This window comes from Oncorhynchus nerka, linkage group LG24 (assembly GCF_034236695.1).
Source record: "Oncorhynchus nerka isolate Pitt River linkage group LG24, Oner_Uvic_2.0, whole genome shotgun sequence".
NCBI lineage: Eukaryota > Metazoa > Chordata > Actinopteri > Salmoniformes > Salmonidae > Oncorhynchus > Oncorhynchus nerka.
In genome coordinates, this window is record NC_088419.1 from 68,213,188 (window position 1) to 68,234,031 (window position 20,844).

Sequence of the window (20,844 nt, forward strand, 5' to 3'; positions counted from 1 at the left end):
GTACATTTAGAAACCCACTATGCATTATTTTCCCCCAATAACCAGAGGGGGGAGACAAGGGAAGCATTTGAACAACAGTACCTTCAGAAAGTATCCATGCACGGATACTTATCCCACATTTTGGGGGTGTTACAGCCTAAATTCAAAATGGATTAAATATATGTTTGTTTTTTTCACCAATCTACACACAATACCCCATAATGACAAAGGGAACCATGTTTACAATTTCTCTCTGCACATTTATTGAAATGTGTTTCTGTGTAAGTCTCTTAAGAGCTTTCCACACCTGGATTGTGTGACATTTGACCATTTATTTAAAACATTCTTCAAGCTCTGTCGAATTGATTGTTGATCATTACTAGACAACCATTTTCAGGTCTTGACATAGATTTTCAAGTAGATTTAAGTCAAAGCTGTAACTCTGAAATGTAGGAACCTTCAATGTTTTCTTGGTAAGCAACTCCAATGTATATTTGGCCTTGTGTTTTAAATTATTGTTGTGCTGAAAGGTGAATTCATCTCGCAGGGTTGTGTGGAAAGCAGACCAAACTAGGTTTTTCTCTAGAATTTTGACTCTGCTTAGCTCCATTCAATTTCTGCTTTATCCTGAAAAACTCCCCAGACCTTAACTATTACAAGCATACCCATAACATGATGCAGCCACCACTATGCTTGAACATATGGAGAATGGTACTTAGTAATGTGTTGCATTGGACTTGCCCCAAACATAACACGTTGTATTCAGGACAAAAAGTGAATTGCTTTTCCACATTTCTTGCACTATTACTTTAGTGCCTTGTTGCAAACAGGATGCATGGTTTGAAATATTTTTTATTTTGTACTGGCTTCCTTTACATTCTGTCAATTAGGTTAGTATTGTGGAGTAACAATGTTGTTTTCTTCTATCACAGCCATTTAAAATTGAACTGTTTTAAAGTCACCATTGGACTCCTGGTGAAATCCCTGTGCGTTTTCTTTGCATTTTACATTTACAATTTAGTCATTTAGCAGACACACTTATCCAGAGCGACTTACAGTTAGTGCATTCATCTTCAGATATCTAGGTGGGACAACCACATATCACAGGCATAGAAAGTACATTTTTCCTCAATGTGGCTGTCAGTAGAGTCAGCGCTAGAAGGGGTCGAGGTGAGGAGGAGGATTATTTAACATACTTTTTGAAGAGGTAAGGTTTCAGATGTTTTCGGAAGATGTCAGGGACTCTGCTGTTCTAGCTTCAGGGGGAGGCTGGTTCCACCATTGGGGTGGGACTGGGATGAGCGGGAACTGCCCTCCCGTAGGGATGGGAGGGTCAATAGACTAGAGGTGGCAGAACGGAGTGCTCGGGTTGGGGTGTAGGGTTAGAGCAACCTTCCCCTCTTGCTGTTCCATAGGTGAGCTCCATGGTCTTGTAGTGGATGCAAGCTTCAACTGTAAGCCAGTGGAATGTGCAGAGGAGCTGAGTGACATGATAGAACTTGGGAAGGTTGAAAACCAGGCGGGCTGCTGCGTTCTGGATAAGTTACAGGGGTTTGATGGCACAAGCAGGGAGCCCAGCCAACAGCGAGTTGCAGTATTTCAGACGGAAGAGTACAAGTGTCTGGATTAGGACCTGTGCCGCTTCCTGTGTGAGGAAAGGTTGTACTCTATGGATCATGTAGAGAATGAACCTGCAGGAGCGGGTCGTTGCTTTTGATGTTTGCAGAGAACGACAGGGTCACGCCAAGATTCTTTGCACTATGGGAGGGTGACACTGTTTTCAACCATGATGGGGAGATCTTTGAGTTGGAAGGCCTTTGCTGGGAGGAAGAGCAGTTCAGTCTTGCTGAGCTTGAGGTGTTGGGCCGACATCATCCAAGTTGAGATATCTGCCAGGCACGGAGGTATGCGTGTTAACACCTGGGTGCCAGAAGGGAGGAAGGAAAAAGTAGTTGAGTGTCATCCGCATAGCAATGATAGGAGATACCATGACCGAGCCGAGTGAGGATATGACGGAACTGAGTGACTTGGTGTGTAGAGAGAAGAGGAGAGGGCCTAGAACAGAGCCCTGGAGGACACAAGTAGTGAGTGTATGTGGTGCAGACGTAGATCCTCTCCACGTCACCTGGTAGGAGTGGCCTGCTAGGTAGGATGCAATCCAAGAGTGTGCAGAGCCTGAGAGGGTGGAGAGGAGGATCTGATAGTTCATGGTGTCAAAGGCAGCAGATAGATCTAGGAGGATGAGAACAGAGGAGAGTCAGCTTTGGCAGTGCACAGAGCCTCTGACACAGAGAAGAACAGTCTTGGTTGAGTGAACCGTCTTGAAGCCTGACTGGTTAGGGTCAAGAATGTTGCGAGGCATTGGAAAACCTCTGGTCTTTGTGATTGAATCTGTGGTTGAAATTCACTGCTTGACTGGGGGACCTTACAAATAATTGTATGTGTGGGGTACAAAGATGAGTTAGTCATTCAAAAATCATGTTAAACACTATTATTGCACACACCATGAGTTCATGCAACTTATGTGACTTGTTAAGCAACTTTTTAATCCTGAACTTATTTAAGCTTGCCATAACAAAGGGATTGAATACTTACTGACTCAAGAGACATTTCAGCTTTTCATTTTTATTTAATTAGAATTTCCACTTTGACATTATGGGGTATTGTGTGTAGGCCAGTGACAACTCATCAATTGAATACATTTTAAATTCAGGCTGTAACACAACAAAATGTGGAAAAAGTCAGGGGGTGTGAATACTTTCTGAAGGCACTGCACAGAAATTCATCAGTGGCAATTAACGCAACTGGGATGTTAGTCTATCTACTGAGGTCGTATTGACTTGATTGTTCTGTTGAAGTTTCTAGAAATGGTTTTATCTATGGAAGGAAATATATTTATTCCTAAATATTAAAATGGAAAACTATTGTGATTCCATAAGGTCTTGAGAGGAAGTAGGGCAGATTTGGTTAGATTTATTTTATAACTTGAGATGGTGCTGAATCTGTCTATGATCTTCAAAGCGTTTGGGAGGTATTGAGATACTTTATCTAAACAATGTAAGATATCGTCGGTGTATAATGAAACTAGGCCACCTCTGACAAAGATCATTAACCCTTCCTCTCCTGGTCTACAGGTGTACCTCAGCACACGGAAGGGGGCATGGGTGGTCAGCAGGGTGGGGGCAGGGGGCTTGCCAGGTGACCTGGTGGGCACTTCACGATTGGACAAACTGCTGCAGAAGCTCTTCCCCTCCTGGATTACCTGGATGATGGAGAAGAATCTGAACCAGAGCTTTGACCACAGACTGTACGGCCTACAGCCAAAACACGGGTATGCTCTATACATATCTGACTGGCTGGCTGGCTGGCTAGCTGGCTGACCGATCCATCTATTTCAGGTTCTTTGCCCAGATCCCGGTGGTGAATGATGACCTGCCTGGTCGAATCATCTCTGGTCGTGTTCTGATCAAACCTAACATCAGGGAGATCAGAGGCTCCAGTGTGGCATTTGAGGACGGCAGTGTTGTGGACAAGGTACACACACACACACACACACGTAATGGATGTGAAACGACTAGCTTAGTTAGCGGTGGTGCGCGCTAAATAGCGTTTCAATCGGTGACGTCACTTGCTCTGAGACCTTGAAGTAGTAGTTCCCCTTGCTCTGCAAGAGCCGCGGCTTTTGTGGAGCGATGGGTAACGATGCTTCGTGGGTGACTGTTGTTAATGTGTGCAGAGGGTCCCTGGTTTGCGCCCGGGTATGGGCGAGGGGACGGTCTAAAGTTATACTGTTACACACACACACACACTCACCTCCTCCCTTCTCACCTCCCCTCTACCCTACCTTACCTCACCTTCCTAGGTGGATGTTGTGGTGTTTGCCACCGGCTACAACTATGACTTTCCCTTCCTGCCTTCGGGTCTGCTGGCTAATAGCAGTCACCACCTGTCTCTGTACCGTAATGTGTTCCCCCCTGGGCTTGCCCGGCCCAGTCTGGCTGTAGTGGGCTTCGTCTGTAACCTGGGAGCCATCAACCCTCTGGCTGAGATGCAGGCCCGCTGGGCCACCCGGGTCTTTAAAGGTAAAAACTAACTAACTCATTAACTCCCCTTTTCCTGAATTGTCCAGCTCTGTGTCTGAAGTTGTTGGGTAGACTAGTGTATTTGAATGCGAGTGATTGAAGCTTTGAGGTTGTTGTCATTATTAATGTGTGAATACATCATTTCTTGCTCCAGGGTTACTAACTCTGCCCTCTGAAGAAGCCATGCTGCAGGACATAAAGAGAGACACCAGCACCTTGCAAAACAGGTGGGACAACAACCATGCGTTATTACACTCCCATCATTATTTTGCTAATAGGTAACAAACTATTCACCTGTGTACGTCTCCCTCTCCCTCCAGGTTTGCCTGTTTGGAGCGTCACCCTCTCCAGGTGGACCATATCCCCTACCTGGACTCCATGGCAGAGGAGTTAGGGGTTCGACCCAACCTCCTAGGGCTGCTGCTGAGGGAGCCTGGTGTGGGGCTTCGTGTGCTGCTGGGGCCCTGCACTCCGTACCAGTACCGTCTGAGAGGGCCAGGGCAGTGGGACGGGGCCCGCCAGGCTATCCTCACCCAGTGGGAGCGAGTAGCCCAGCCATTCAGGACCAGGATGGCTGCACAACCAGAGAGCAGAACCAGAGCCTCCTGTAGTCTGAGACTGACATTGACCCTGTCTGGCGCTGTTCTCCTACTAACCCTCTATACTAGACACAGTCTCTCATCACTCCTCTCACATCCCACAGGCCTCCTCTATAAGCTGTACAGTCCATCTGAGACCATGTGGGGGTGGAAATGAACACTGGATCTATTGCAACCACTGTTGGCCACCATTTTATCTCCAGGTGATCTCTTGTTAAACCATCAATACACGTTAACATCACCCATACAGCTGATCTCAATTGCTTCCAAATTTGCCACTCCCAAAAAGCAGAGATACGTGTGAGGTTGGCGTTAAGTTAGTCCTGTTTTCTCCCAACATGTTCACACTCTGCAGGGTATTATCTTTGGTAGAAATAAAACCTGGTAATCGGCTGACTAAGGGGTGATTTTAACTATTTGATAATCATTCAGTACAACTACAATAGTAATTTCTTGTTTAAGACCGCAATTATACTGTGGCAATATAGGTTATATGAAGGGGAAACTCATGTTGGTGCACTCATTACTTATTAATTTACAAATGATGTAATTCATGAATTATTACTTGTGTAATTAAGTATGGCTAAAATATCCCTACACTGTCCACATCTAAAATGTGTAACAAAATCAAGCCAATCATGATTGAGTTAATATAATCTGTATTAAATTATAGTCTAATCAAGGTTTTTCAGATGACACAAATGATATTCTAGTTATATTGGTATGTTTATATGAATATATGATACTTTATTCTTTAGGTCTGTAAGAGTTATTCAGTTCATTCAAATTACGTTTTTGTAATTTTAGTGCTCACATTTATTTTTATTGTGGTTAATCAAATTGTCTAAAAGCGCACAAAATACACTGAAAACAATCTATTACAGCTAAAAACAACGATGCGATGTCAAAACCAGATGAAATTGAGGTTAAAGAAAGTGTGCTTTATCAATCTACCCGATTTTGCTAACCGTTACTTTTGAATAAAACATCTTAAATCACAGCTTAATTTGAGCAATTTCTGAGTTTTCCATTAATCGTGATTAATCACAGGAAATCTTGCGATTAACTCAATTACATGTTTTTATAGTTTGGCAGCCCTAATATTCTTACAATATGCATTTTACATTATTCACCAGCCTTCTGATTTGGAATGTTCCTTATAGTTTCTATACTTCATTGGGGACGGGAGTAGATAGCCAAGATGCAGATGTTTGGTATCAGACTTGTTTGACACGGTAACAACATGAGATCAACTGATCTGTGGGTTTATTCTTGTGGGTTTTTGGTTGAAAGCAAGTTTGTCTTAACACTTAGGTGCATGTAATTTCCCATTTAGTAGCATCAAGTGCTAACATACAACTGCGTGTTAAGTTCTGCCTGTTGGTTGCAATGGACCCATAAGAGCAGGGGGTAGGCTAGGTGTGTGAAAGACAACTACTGTAGACTAAGACCATTGTGCTGTCTTATTAGAGAAAAATGACGAGAATGCAATAAAGCAAGGCTATCAAACCCTGTTTCTGGAGAGCTGCCCTCGTATGTTTTCGCACCAACCCCAGTTGTAACTAACCCGATGCTGCGTTCATGACCAAGTGGGAAGGCGTTAATATTTACTACAAACAACTGGGAAGAATCCAGTTGAATGGCCCTCCAACTGGTAATTAGTAATGGGAAACTTGTCTCATTACTGTGCTGAGTTTCCCACTTGCACCTCTATCACTGTCAACAAAAAGACTACAAGCCTGGCGGCATCTTCGGCAGTTGTTATTCATGGTAAGAACTAAATACAAATTGTTGATACACAATTCTTTCTGTTATTTATTTTGATTTAGAAAGTGAAATCAGCTCTGGATATACTTTTTATGGGCAGCAAGTGACTGTTTTGCTCAATCACAAGCCTTCTAAAGACGTCCATGTTTGTATTTCCCAGTTCAAAACGTAAATGTACCCACCTCATATTTACGACTTCACAACGGGTAATTACCACCTTCCCACTTGGTTATGAAAGCAGCATGGTTCAGTTTATCAACCAGCTAATTAAATCTGGTGTGCTACATTAAAAGTTGGAGTGAAAACCTGCAGGATGGTAGCTCTCCATGAACAGGGATATGCCCTGCAATAGAGCTTGCCTTAGCCCCTGCAAGTAAAGTAGGCCTGGCAGGAGTTGAAAATAAGTATTTGTCAATGAATGGAGATGATTTCTATATGAATATTTTCCCATCTATTAAATAGTTTGATTAATACAGTTATTGAAACGCATTGATTGGGGCAGTTTGTTGAATTAATTACCGAGACACATTACCCACCAGCTTTTATCAATTGGCCTACATTAAAATGTTTGTTACTAGCGTATGTTACTGTAACTATAGACTTCCAGTCTTTGGCTAACGCTGGTTGGCATTGGCTTGTGAAACTGCCTTTAACTTCCTTCACACTGCATGCAGAGCTATAAACATGGTATTTATAAGTTCATCTGACTCTTGAGTAGGTAGAAAAACAGCTTAAAGTGTGACCACCTTTTAAAAAGCAACAAATCCTTCAAAACTTCTTATGTGGCATCGATATGAATCAAACATTTATTCTAGTGTCAAAATTGACTATAAAGTGTAAATAGGATAATTTTTCATAAAGTCAATCTCATCTAAAATGTAGTTTGGAACATCTGTGTGTGTCAAATGAAGGTTGGGTTTTGATTTGACAATGTCCATTTGCCCACTAACATGGGGGGGAACAGCTGCAGTGATTACTCTCTATGGAATAGCATAGACCGTGAGAAAGACCTACCCAGCAGTTCCGACCAACAACACGTCACACATTTTTTACTTGAGAAATACTGCACCAAACACCTTAAATGTAAAAGTATGCAACTAAAACATCCTCTACAAAAACATAAATTAATTACAGATTTCTTGAGTCATCTTAGATTCATTCTGGGGATTTTGAGGAAGTGAAATAGGCTTCCATGTCTGTAGTGTCTCATGGGGGACAATCATTATTAACCAATGCGGAATCGGCCAGGAAACAACTCCAAGACTGAAATCTTGTTTTTCTAATGAGCAACAGAAAAACGCACATGCCAATCTGCGTGTTCAATGGCTCTTTCATTCCCAAAATCCCCGATTACAGTATCCCTTTTAATAAAGAGAATGCAAGTTCAAATAAAGTCAGACAGGCCGCCTCAGTCAGTCCACCTTATACGCGCCATGCAAGTGGTGTCTGGAGAAGTGGGTATACTGTAATTTTGCTTAACATTTCCCAAACGGCCTGCCCGGCAAAGGAAAGGAGCCCCGTGTGGAAAAATTATACGAGAAACAGTAACATGTACTCTGAATGACCTAAAATGATAAATATCATATTGGTTTTTCACAGTCAGGCCAACCCAAACTGTACTGTGCATGTAGGCTAATAGTAAGTAGGCCTAAAAGAGTCATAAATTCACAGGTTTCTTTTTTTTCTTCAGGTTTTTGCTCTCAAAGTCACACTTTAATAGAACATTCAATTAGTAGAACTATGCTTAAACCACATCAGGAGACCACTTTTGAGGTCTGGGATAAATAAAATAAAATTAAAAAAAATATATATATATATTTATGTAGTTACCCTTTAATTCAAGTGCACAGGCATCTAGTACTGTTCTTTGGTTACCTCTCTTTCTGTGAATCAAATCAAATTGTATTGGTCACATACACATGGTTAGCAGATGTTATTGCGAGGGTAGCGAAATGCTTGTACATTTTGTAAGACATTTTACATTAAAAAACAAAATACTGCAAAGTTTCTTAAGGACTAGAAGCGAGGCAGCTAAACAAACTTATATTTAGGGTTCTGAGGGGGTAGGACAGTTGGCTTTATAAATGATATAATTCAACAATCAATGGTTACATTGATACCTACATGTACATATTACCTTGAATAACCTGTGCCCCTGCACATTGACTCTGAACCGGTATCCCCTGTATATAGCCTAGTTACTGTTATTTTATTGCTGCTCTTTAATTATTTGTTATTTTTCCATTATTTCTGTATTTTTTTACATCAGTTTATTTTAGTAAACACTTTCTTAAATTTTTTATTTATCTGCATTGTTTGTTAAGGGCTTGTAAGTACACGTTTCACTGTAAGGTCTACTACACCTGTTGTATTCAGCGCATGTGACAAATAGAATTGTATTCGATTTGATGCATATAATTAATTTATAAATCCAAAATTGGATGTAGCAACTGCTGATTGTCCCTTTACCATGTTACATTTCAACTTCAATGTGGTAAGGACCTTTACACAAGTAAAGTTACACTCCGCCAATTAATTATATAAACGCCATTAGACTCTGCCTTCAACATTAGATATTGTAATGAAACAGCAGGGAGCAGGTCTTGAACCCTCGACCTTCGAGCCCGAGGTCCGGCGCGCTACCGACTGTGCCGCAAAAGCATGCTCGCGCGGCGGAAGCGAAGAGTGCTCCTCGCGCTAGCTTGCGGCTCTACGTCTTACAGGAACGCGTCGTGGATGCAAGGTCCGATCACTTCTGACACCAATGTAATGAAACAGCAGGGAGCAGATCTCGAACCCTCGACCTTCGACTGTGCGGCAGAATCGATTTCCGCGCTTATAAACCCAGGGTCGTGTTGATAAAAGGATATTAGAAGGGTGAGCCGGTTAAGGATCGATTCAGACCAGGTGTTAAAATTGTACGACAAGCGACAGTTTATTTCAGAGGGAGAATATCTGGTACACGTAAATACGGCTCTTCCGTTAGTTCGTGTTGGAACAGCAGGCAGAGCGCGTAAACAGTCAGCACAGCCCTTATATACGTCACAGAAAGTAGGTTGACCCTAGGAAGATCGGATCTCCGGATTGGTTCAGCTGGTTGTAGTCTGTAGTCTTCCGCCATTGGCTCAGTTGTCTGTCCGTCACTCTAGAATCCCGCCGTCACACAATGTTCAGCTAAAGGGGAATCTGGTGTGTGTGCGAGAGTTATCCTGTAGGGGGCCCCACATCCTTTACTGTGAGTATATGTTGCTATGTGTTGTCTCAGTTATAACAATGCAATAGCAGTATGCTGGTCACTTACATAAGAAATAGCACTTCCTAACAGTCGTCACACTATTGACGATTTGTGTTGCAACAAGCAAGTTTCCTGAACTTCTATTTGCAGATTTTTTTCGGGATAATAAGAGGTAAGACCACGGTTTTATTCGAAGTCATACTTTAATAATAGAACAATGTAAATATAACAGTGTCTTATTATGCGTTATAACGTTAACGATAACTTTGCAAGGAGGTTCTAGCTATTTCAAAGATGTTTTATTATATTAACAAGATAGTCGAGAGACCGCTCTAACAATGGAAATACATGTCCTCAACTATGAAAGGCAGGCAGGAGGCGAGATCAGGTGGGACCAGCGCTATGAATGCAAGAGTTGACCATCCATGATGTAAAAATGATAGTTTTACCATATTTCGAGGCTTTTACATGTTCTTTGTTTACAGACATTGGAGTAATACAAGCTTATATTTAGGGTTCTGATGTGGTAGGACAGTGAGGCATAAGTTATATTCTCCAAGAATCAATGGTTATATTGATACCTACATGTACATATTACTTCGACTAACTTGTGCCCCCGCACATTGACTCTGTTATTTTATTGTTGCTCTTTAATTATTTGTTATTTTTATATTATTTTTTTACATCAGTTTATTTTAGTACACACTTTAACACTTATTTTTCTTAACTGCATTGTTGGTTAAGGGCTTGTAAGTACATGTTTCACTGTAAGGTCTACTACACCTGTTGTATTCAGCGCATGTGACAAATACAATTGTATTCGATTTGATACATTTAATTAATATAATAGGTCCAGAAATGGATGCAGCAACTGCTGACTGGCCCTTTAACCATGTTACATTTCAACTTCAATGTGGTTTGGGACTTCCCAAGAATCCCGGAGAGCAAGGACCTTAACACAAGCAGACACCCCACCAATGATTATATAAACGCCATTAGACTCTGCCCTCAACATTATACATTTGACGATTTGTGTTTCAACAAGCAAGTTACCTGATCTTCTATTTGCAGATTTCTTTCGGGATAATACGAGGTAAGACCACGGTTTTATTCGAAGTCGTACTTTAATCGTAGAACAATGTAAATATAACAGTGTCTTATTTTGCGTTATAACTTTAATAATAACTTCGCAAACAGGTTCTTGGAAAATAGACAGCAAAAACTAGCTATTCCAAAGATTATTTATTATATTGACAAGATAGTCGAGTGACTGCTCTAACAATGGAAATACATGTCCTCAACTATGGCAATAAGCGTGTGAAGAACAGGCACAAACAACTAAAGCGAAAAACTGGTGGAGATCGTTTTGCATGGCCAGGTGCCTCGGGTAAGCGGAGTTTCGGGTTTTAGACCATTCAATTGGTCCTTAAGTGAATTTCCACCCAACCGATACACCGTGCCTTGCAACACGAACTCCGCTCACCAGAAGCGAGCGGGCAAGCAGAGCAAGGCGGGTGGAAAGGACGAGACAGGCAGAGCAGTGGACTGTATGCTAGCAGGATAGTCCTTATCTCAAAAAAGTAGATTGTGCTGATTTATTAAACCATAGTTTAAAAAGTCTGGATAGTGCTCAAACGATGACGTCATATCTTAATTGCACTATCTTTATGCATATTTTATGCATACAGACTTGACGAAGTTTGATGACAAAATTTGCCCACAAGAAAGACCTCCACTCCATCTTCCTGTTCAAGTGAGCACAGCACAACAAGTCCAAAAACGTATTGTTTGCTGCTGCATAAATGATGTAATATGCCAGGGAGCGAAGGTCCGCCCCCATTATTTTTCAACATGTGCACACGGGGGAATGTGCAGGGGATTGTGGGAAGTGAACGGTGAGAACCTTGCTAGCGGAGCGATTTGTTTTGGTAATGCAAATTTCAAGTGAAGTGAAGCATGTCAAGAGTAGGCGCATCCTCTGGTCAAAAACTCTACTGTAATAATTGAGAGGTGTCAAACTAGACAACCCGCCCGCCCAGCTTGCTTTGGTTGGGCCATTATAATTCAAAACAATGCCTTCTAAAATAAGTCACACGTTTTGCATGCTCGCCTTTGGAGTGGGACTTCTGACTTTCTCATCCAATGGGATTTGAGAAGGAAGCGAGGACGAGACATACATTTGACGCTCTTCTCTGAGCATCTGCGCCTGCAATGCTGTCATTGTATTTATTTCACCTTTATTTAACCAGGTAGGCTAGTTGAGAACAAGACTGCGACCTGGCCAAGATAAAGCAAAGCAATGCGACACAAACAACAACATAGAGTTACACATGGAATAAACAAACATACAATCAATAATACAATAGAAAAAAAGTTTATTGTCCTGATCTTGCCACAGTACTGTGAACCTCTGCACATTGAAGCATGTGATTGGTCTAGTTATGTAAGGGATCAAGGGGATTGGATGCATGTTTTAAAGACACGCCCCTCAAGATTAGAGCTGAGCAGAATGGAGTGAGAAAATGTTCTCTGCTGAGTTTAGAAAATTAAAAAGTGTAGCGCTGTTTTATTTATGCTTAGTGGCGGCCCGTCATTCAGGACAGGTGTTTTGAGCCCCACCTGTTTAGGCAACTCCAAAATGCAGCTGATTCAGCCTAGCTCAGTGCTTTCTGTGGAGGAGGGGCAGCCAGCAGAAAATACAGAGTGTAAGCTTTGGTAATCTTCTCTATTTGAGCCGTGATTGGCTCAGTGTTCTGTCACCATAGCTTTGATTGGACTGATACATCATACTTTCAATCTTAGCTAAAATATATATATGTATATTAAAAAAGCTAAACAAGCAGTCATCATCATGAATCACGTCGACAATCTACTGGCAAATCCTTCTCATATAAAGATAAATTATAGATAACACTAGGACACTAGCTCCGACTAGGAAAATAAGTTTTGAAAAGGTTGAATACTCAGAATTCCAAGTCGGGAACTTGGGCCTCTTTCTAGAGCCCCAACCTGAAGATCACTGATGTCATGATTCAACCTTGTTTTTTTTTAGTTCCCAGTTGTCTTGAAAGCATCATACATCCAGAGAAGGACAGACTTGACGAAGTTTGATGACAAAATTTGCCCACAAGAAAGACCTCCACTCCATCTTCCTGTTCAAGTGAGCACAGCACAACAAGTCCAAAAACGTATTGTATGCTGCTGCATAAATTATGTAATATGCCAGGGAGATATGTATACTATAGCTAAGAAAGTAATAATAAGAGTATGTTGTGTAGTAAGCTGTTAATAGCCCATGTGCCTCACCCTAATCATTTGATCCCTTTCCCCTCAGAACTTAGCCTACTGCTTTGACTTGGTGTAGCCTATAGCCACATGTAGCCTATAGCCTGAATTAGAGAAATGTCATTATCCAATATTGTAAGAGCTTTCTCTGTCTGCCTATATGCCCCCTTTATTTATCATTTGGTTCTGACTTGGTGTACAGGGAGAATACTGTAAGAAGAGCCCATGTTCTCAATTCTGTCGCTGTACATTTCAAAAGTGCTGAACAAATAGTTATATTGACCACGTCCATCTGATCTCATTCATTAATGTCTTAATCGAAATTAAGGATAGCCTCTTATCCGCTCATCGTTCCCTTATGCCATAGTTTGTACATCTCACTTGTTATAGGCATATTGTTATATAGGTCTATTTCATTAGTGTCTTCCTGATTTTAGGCAAAGTTGGAAGGATTTCATAGTTTTGCTTACTTTGTGTATTATAATTAGCTTGTGCATTTCTTTACGAGGAGGAGATACTATATAATGTTGTTGGGTCTGTAGCCATGTTTGCCAGTGACAGTCTCTTCAAATTCAAATATTTGTTTTCAACAAAAAGTTCAGTAATAGACCCATATAATTCCAGTTGATATTGCGAGGGTTGTTTTGTTTGCGCAATGCGCTGTCTGTGCGTCGGTACATAAAAGTATATAAAAGTGGATCCTCATGATTGTATTTTCCTTCCTAAAATACTTCAAATGGTAGGCTAACCAAGTCTCTCTCTCTCTCTCTCTCTGTGTGTGTGGTGACTTAAAGAGGAGTCAAGGCCTCATGTTGCTGAATTTATCTGAACTAACATCTGTCTCAATTTCTGTCTGTGTCCATTTTGAAAGTGATGAATGAATAGGCCTACCTCGTCGCAGCTCGTGTTAATGATATAAGAATAAACATGAATTTACTGAACATACATGTAATAATGTTTGTGTATGGTTCAAAAGTCAAAACTCCTTATGCTGTTTGTTATTATTGAAGGAGAATGCGGTTCTTATCAACTTTGCGGTTCTTATCGACTTACTCAAATCCACAAGGAGTCCAGAGTAACCACATTTGTTTAAGCAAGTCAGCCATATCAGCAATGGCTTTTAAAAAGGCAGTAAATGAGGCTGAATGAACTGTTTCACTAACATACAAGACTCAGCTGATATCCAGGTGTAGCGGTGGTAAGGATTCACTCCATGGTGCTGAAAGGAAAGCTCTGCTGTTAGGACAGCTTTATGCAGCCCCTAATAGTTTGTGTCACCGTTTGTCACCGTTATAGTGCAATTAATGTATTCTTTAGTGTTGTCTTGTGTAGTAGCTTTGCTGGCAACTAAAAAAAATAGTTTGTTTGCCCCACCAAGATGTATATGCTAAACAAAAATATATACTGAACAAAAATATAAACAACATGCAACGATTTCAATGATTTTACTGAGTTAGAGTTCATATAAGGAAATCAGTCAATTGAAATAAATTCATTAGACCCTAAACTATGGATTTCATTCACATGACTGGGCAGGGGTACAGCCATGGGTGGGCCTGGGAGGCATAGGCCCACCCACTTGGCAGCCAGGCCCATCCACTGGGGAACCAGACTCAGCCAATCAGAATTAGTTAAAAGGGCTTTATTACAGACAGAAATACTCTTCTGTTTCATCAGCTGTCCGGGTAACTGGTATCAGATGATCCTGCAGGTGAAGAAGACGGATGTGGAGGTCCTGGGCTGGTGTGGTTACATGGTTGTGGTTGTGAGGCTGGTTGGACGTACTACCAATTTCTTTAAAATGACGGAGGCAGCTTATGGTATAGAAATGAACATAACATTTTCTGGCAACAGCTCTAGTGGACATTCCTGCAGTCAGCATGCCAATTGCACGCTTCCTCAGAACTTGAGACATCTGTGGCATTGTGTCCTGTGACAAAACTGCATATTTAGTGGCCTTTTATTGTCCCCAGCACAAGGTGCACCTGCATAATGATCATGCTGTTTAATCAACTTCTTGATATGCCACACCTGTCAGGTGGATGGATTATCTTGGCAAAGGAGAAATGCTCACTAACAGGGATGTAAACAAATGTATGCACACATTTAGAGAAAAATAAGATTTTTGTGCATATGGAAAATTTCTGGGATTTTTAATTTCAGCTCATGAAATATGTGATCAACACTTTACATGTTGCGTTTATATTTTTGTTCAGTGTAAAATGTTGTCAACAATTTGGTTGCTGTTACTTCAGTCCCTATTGCAGAATGCAGCCTTTTGACAGCATGTACTAAAGTTGATATAATCCACTTGCATTAGTCCCCTCATTTGGTGATTTGCATTTAGGCTGTGACAACGAAAAGGCAGCAGACAGACCTACATACAGCACGTTTTAGCAGGGATATTTGGTAGAGTGACCTGATTTGTAACTATGAAAATTTTTGCCTAACTGATTGTGAACTGAAGAGTGTAAGTTTGATTCTAGAGGAGGGACAATTAATAGAAAAATAATTTGGTTAGGGTGTAAGGTCAGATTTGTAATTTTGTCTTCAAGAAATTTGATTATCTATTTACTTTATTTAGTCTGAGCACGGCCTCCTCCACGTCTCCTGATGTACTGGCCTGTCTCCTGGTAGTGCCTCTATGCTCTGGACACTACGCTGACAGACACGGCAAACCTTCTTGCCACAGCTCGCATTGATGTGCCATCCTGGATTGAGCTGCACTACCTGAGCCACTTGTGTGGGTTGTAGACTCCGTCTCATGCTACCACTAGATTGAAAGCACCGCCAGCATTCAAAAGTGACCAAAACATCAGCCAGGAAGCATAGGAACTGAGAAGTGGTCTGTAGTCACCACCTGCAGAACCACTCCTTTATTGGGGGTGTCTTGCTAATTGCCTATAATTTCCACCTGTTGTGTATTCCATTTGCACAACAGCATGTGAAATTTATTGTCAATCAGTGTTGCTTCCTAAGTGGACAGTTTGATTTCACAGAAGTGTGATTGACTTGGAGTTACATTGTGTTGTTTAAGTGTTCCCTTTATTTTTTTGAGCAGTGTATATTCATGTGCTCCTTCTCTGGTTCAGGCTGTTGAAGAGCTCCAGACTGCTTTTCAGTCACAGCCGGCCTACCTTTATGGTCTCAAACTGGTCTTGAATCTACAAAAAACTAAATTCCTGACCAGAGCTAGAACTCTGCCAGAGAACGTTAGCATTGTCACATCTGGTGGCTTATCCATTGAAAAAAAGTGTCATCCTACAAGTTGTCCTTTAAAGTTCATGTGGACAATCTTGTTACAAAGCTTAAATTGAAATTAGATTTTAATTTTTGTAATAAGGCTTGCTTCCCGCTTATGGCTAGAAAGAAGCTTGTTCAGGACACTTTTCTCTCTGTAATTGATTATGGTGACTTGTTGTATATGCATGCAACCTCCTCCGTCTTACAGAGACTGGACTCTGTTAATCATGCATCCTTTTACTTTGTTACAAATGCCAAGTCACTCACCCACCATTGCACATTGTACCAAATGGTAGTTTGGACCTCACTTTATATGCGCAGAAAAGATACATTTGTATGTGTTCATCTACAAAGCCCATTTGGGTAAACTCCCTCTTTACCTCTGTAGTCTGGCCTCCTTCACCACCAGCAGTTACCATACCCGGTCTGCTAGGTGGCTGCTACTTAAAGTCCCCAGGACATTCACAGTTTGAGGCAAGACTGCCTTCTTTTCTTGTGCACCAGACGCATGGAATAATCTACAATCCATGCTTCATCCAGATATGTTAGTGCCAATGAATGAATTTAAAATATTGATGGGAGACTCTGTTACAGAGAAGTGTAAATGCTTTTCTTAGTCTGGATCATGTTGTTGTATCGTTATATGTTTTAATGATGTAATGTATTGATTGTTGCTGCCTTCTTGGCCAGGTCTCCCTTGAAAAAGAGACTCTGGGTCTCAGTGGGCTTTTCCTGGTTAAATAAAAAAATTGGCATTTGGATTGGAACCGGTACTATGGTCAGATCACATGAAAATAGCCATGCACACACCAGTGGTGGGTTAGTATAAAATATAATTTCCCCCCCAAAAATGTGCATCATAGCTCAGTATTTGTATTATATATTTTATACAGTCTTTTTTGCTCATCTTTATCAAGGGTGCCAATAATTTAGGTCATGACTGTACTCTGTCTCTACTGAGTTGAGTTACGATGAGTGTCGGCAGAGTGTACCACTATCAATTTCATTCGAGCTGCTTTCAGTTGATACTTGTAAAAAAAGTCCATTATTTAATGCGTATAGCCTACCTTGTACCTATGTTTGTCCTGTGCAACTATGGGCTTTTCTTTGGTCTGTCAAATTGCACCCAGTAATTCACTGTTTCCAATGGAGTACGAAGTTACGACTTCAAATGTGCTCTACCACTTGATACTTTTATAAAAGTATCCATTCTTTAGTGCTTACTGTGTACCTGTGCTTGTCCTGATTGATATAGTGTTGTCAGTTGACATTGTAATCCCAAATTTTTGAATCTGCTGTGCAATGACAGGCTGCTCCTTCTTTGTTAAGAAACAAACAAAAAATTATACTTTTATAAAAAATGACAGATTTCAGCACCCTAAGAAAAGCTCAGAGTTACATAGGCATTCAATGACTGACATTTTTACAAGAAGGGCAATTCTACAATAACCGAATGATGCTGATGCCATGTTCACATCGTGATATAATTCCTTACGCCGTACCTCATCTTCAAGGAGTCTTGCCCCGCTACTGAAAGGACAAGTGTAGTGTTTGTAACACAGAGCCAGTCTCTTGTCAGAGATTGCATTTATTTTGGGAGATTGCAAATTATAGCCTTTTAATTCGAGACAGGAATGTGTTGTTATGTGTTAATAACATTTAGACTACGTTACCCAGCAGGCTAGGCGGATGGTTAAAGAATGCCTTGCATGGCTAAACATGGAGTTTTCTAGCTGAAGTATATGTTCATTAAAAGTAGTTAAACCTACACCCCAGTTTGTCATTATATAAAGAACAAACGAAAATTAAACATTCTACCACAAGTCAAGTGACGTGAGTAGTCGAAGATGCTAGCGTGCAAGAGTGAGGACAATGAACCGCAGCAGCGAGAGTGACAGCAGCGAGAGCGAGGTTGCATTGGAATCTTGACGAGCATGTTGATGAGCAACATACTGAAGTAAGAGAAATGGACACTGTTCCTATTCTCCGTCATGGATAGGCTTAGTCCTCCTACCCCTATGCAGTTAACAGGCAATTTAGCTGACAATTGGAAACGTTTCAAGCAGAGATCCAAAATCTACCTAGCAGCCAGTGGTGCAGGGTAGATGATGACAAATTGAAAGTGTCCATTTTTCTGCATGTTATTGGAGAGGATGCATTGGACATTTACAATAGCTTTCAGCAAGACGAGGCATACTTGACATTGACTGTGCTAATGGCTAAATTTGAGGAGTACTTTGTACCAAGCCAGAACGTCACGTTTGAGAGATACAAGTTTTTCTCTCATGATCAGAAACGGAGTCAGTTTTGACCAGTATTTGGCTGAGCTGAACACACTGAGCAAAACATGTGAAGACTCACTAGTGAAAGACAGGATAGTCTGTGGCATACTTGATAATGGACTCAAGGAGAGACTGCTGCGTGAGCTAGATTTAACTTTTGATAAAGCAGTGAATATGTGTCGAGCAGCTGAAACCACCAGTGCACAAGCTAAAGAGCTGTGCAGGGATGAGACGTCTGTACATGCAATAAAAAGAGAGGAGCCTTACAAAACAAAAACAAGCAAAAAAGAGAAATCAAAACACTACATGTGGAAAATGTGGATTTATCCACAAGCCCAAAAAATGCCCTGCATATGGCAAATCATGTAACAAATGTTAACCTCTTGAAGCTAGGGGGCACTATTTTTATGTTTGGAAAAATAACGTTCCCAAAGTAAACGGCCTATTTCTCAGGACCAGATGCTAGAATATGCATATAATTGACAGATTAGGATAGAAAACACTCTAAAGTTTCCAAAACTGTCAAAATATTGTCTGTGACTATAACAGAACTGATATTGCAGGCGAAACCCTGAGGAAAATCCAATCAGGAAGTGCCTCTTATTTTGAAACCCTTCTGTTCCTATGCATGCCTATCCTCTCCTCCATTTAAAGGGATATCAAACAGATTCCTTTTCTCTGGCTTCCCTAAGGTGTCAACAGTCTTTAGACATAGTTTCAGGATTTTATTTTGAAAAATGAGTGTGAAAGATCACATTGCGTAAGTGGATAGGTGGGGGCTCTCAGAGTGAGTTTTTGCTCTACAGAGTAAAAACTCACTGTTAAACCTACACACTCGATTGATATATTATCGAATATATATTTTAAAAACTACCTGAGGAATGATTATAAAAAACGTTTGACATGTTTATGTGGACATTATGAAGACTATTTGGAATTTCCGTCTGCGTTGTCGTGACAGCTCTTTCCTGTGGATTTCTGAACATGACGCGACAAACAAACGGAGGTATTTTGGATATAAAAATCATCTTTATGGAACAAAAGGAACATTTGTTGTGTAACTGGGAGTCTTGTGAGTGAAAACATCCAAAGATCAAAGGTAAACGGTTAATTTGATTGCTTTTCTGATTTTCGTGACCAAGCTTCCTGATGCTAAGTGTACATAATGCTATGTTAGGCTATCGATGAACTTACAAATGCTTGGATTGCTTTTGCTGTAAAGCATAATTTCAAAATCTGAGACGACAGGTGGATTAACAAAAGGCTAAACTGTGTTTTGCAATATTGCACTTGTGATTTCATGAATATTTTTTTGTAATATTATTTGACTGTTGCGCTATGCTATTCAGTGGTTGCTGACAAATGATCCTGCGACGGATGGGTAGCGTCAAGAAATTAAGGGTTGCGTCAATCGAATCTGGTATCAGGATAAATATGACACAGTCACCGATTGCATACTATGTACTTTTTATTAGCTAAGCAATAAGTGGTAAATGCAATTTTCGTATATATGGGTTCACTGTAACACCACGCAGGGTAGAACAGAGAACTGACTTGCTCCTGACAAAGTTATTATAATATACTCTGACAGAAGTAGTTCCTGCTTCCGAGCCCGCCTGTCACAGAGTAGAGACTGGGCATGGTTTAAACTCACCCACCCTATCGTTGATTGTTGGCGCACGAACTGGTCCCAGCCCCCTAGGTGCTTCAGCGGACAGGCGTTGTTATGTAGAATATCTGTGTTCTCATACTCTCGATACAGTTATCACACACCTGGCTCCTGTTATCTAACAAAAGACAATTTGTTCTCTACACTACGTTCTGTATGTGTCCCCCGCAACTCATTGCACAGTCCCTGTTTTTATGTTATTCTGTATTTTTCCATCACGTGAAAGGCCCATGGCCCTGAAACTGTAAACAATGTCTCAAGTCATCTCTGTTGCATAACACATACACCCACACAAGCCAACAGCAGATAATATTCAATCACATATGATATGGTAACAGGCTATAGTGCATAACACAGAACCTCACATAACTGTGGGAAAAAGAATATTTTCTCAAAATGCTGCAAAGCTGAGGCTACAAAGAAAAAAGTTCACACAGTCGAGGAGATGGAAGAATTCTTTGTTGATTCTGTGGAAATATGCAATGCAGTAAACGCTGAATGGATTGTGCCATTGAAGGTGAATGAAACTATAATACCATTCAAGCTTGATACTGGAGCACAGTTAAACCTGTAATCACTGGATGACTACAAAACACAAGGTGAAGAGCAAAATACACCCGGTGAAAATGAAGGTTACTGGTTATACTGGGGAGAACGTACCAGTCGACGATAGCTGCATAGTAACTTTACAGCACAAAGGAAA

The 20,844-nt window shown here is 40.9% G+C and overlaps 2 protein-coding genes across 7 annotated transcripts in view; both read left to right on the plus strand.

Moving 5' to 3' along the window:
• Window positions 1-5,660, plus strand: part of LOC115108488 (flavin-containing monooxygenase 5-like) — a 29,107-nt gene extending 23,447 nt beyond the window's left edge. For both annotated transcript variants that reach the window (XM_029632873.2, XM_029632872.2), the window contains exons 6-10: window positions 3,114-3,310; window positions 3,378-3,513; window positions 3,842-4,061; window positions 4,216-4,288; window positions 4,382-5,660. In XM_029632873.2, coding sequence (XP_029488733.1) covers window positions 3,114-3,310; window positions 3,378-3,513; window positions 3,842-4,061; window positions 4,216-4,288; window positions 4,382-4,817 — 1,062 coding nt within the window. In that variant the 3' untranslated portion in view covers window positions 4,818-5,660. The remainder of the gene's footprint in view (window positions 1-3,113; window positions 3,311-3,377; window positions 3,514-3,841; window positions 4,062-4,215; window positions 4,289-4,381) is intronic.
• Window positions 5,661-9,194: 3,534 nt separating this feature from the next.
• The window catches only part of LOC115108489 (flavin-containing monooxygenase 5-like), a 30,258-nt gene continuing 18,608 nt past the window's right edge, over window positions 9,195-20,844 (plus strand). Inside the window, exons 1-3 of one of the 5 annotated variants that reach the window (XM_029632879.2) lie at window positions 9,195-9,834; window positions 10,734-10,755; window positions 12,715-12,822. The gene's annotated coding sequence lies outside the window, so the exon portion shown is untranslated. Of the gene's footprint in view, window positions 9,835-10,591; window positions 10,756-12,714; window positions 12,823-20,844 lie in introns of those variants that run through there. The other 4 variants (XM_029632880.2, XM_029632877.2, XM_065009083.1 and 1 more) reach the window with 4 other exon arrangements.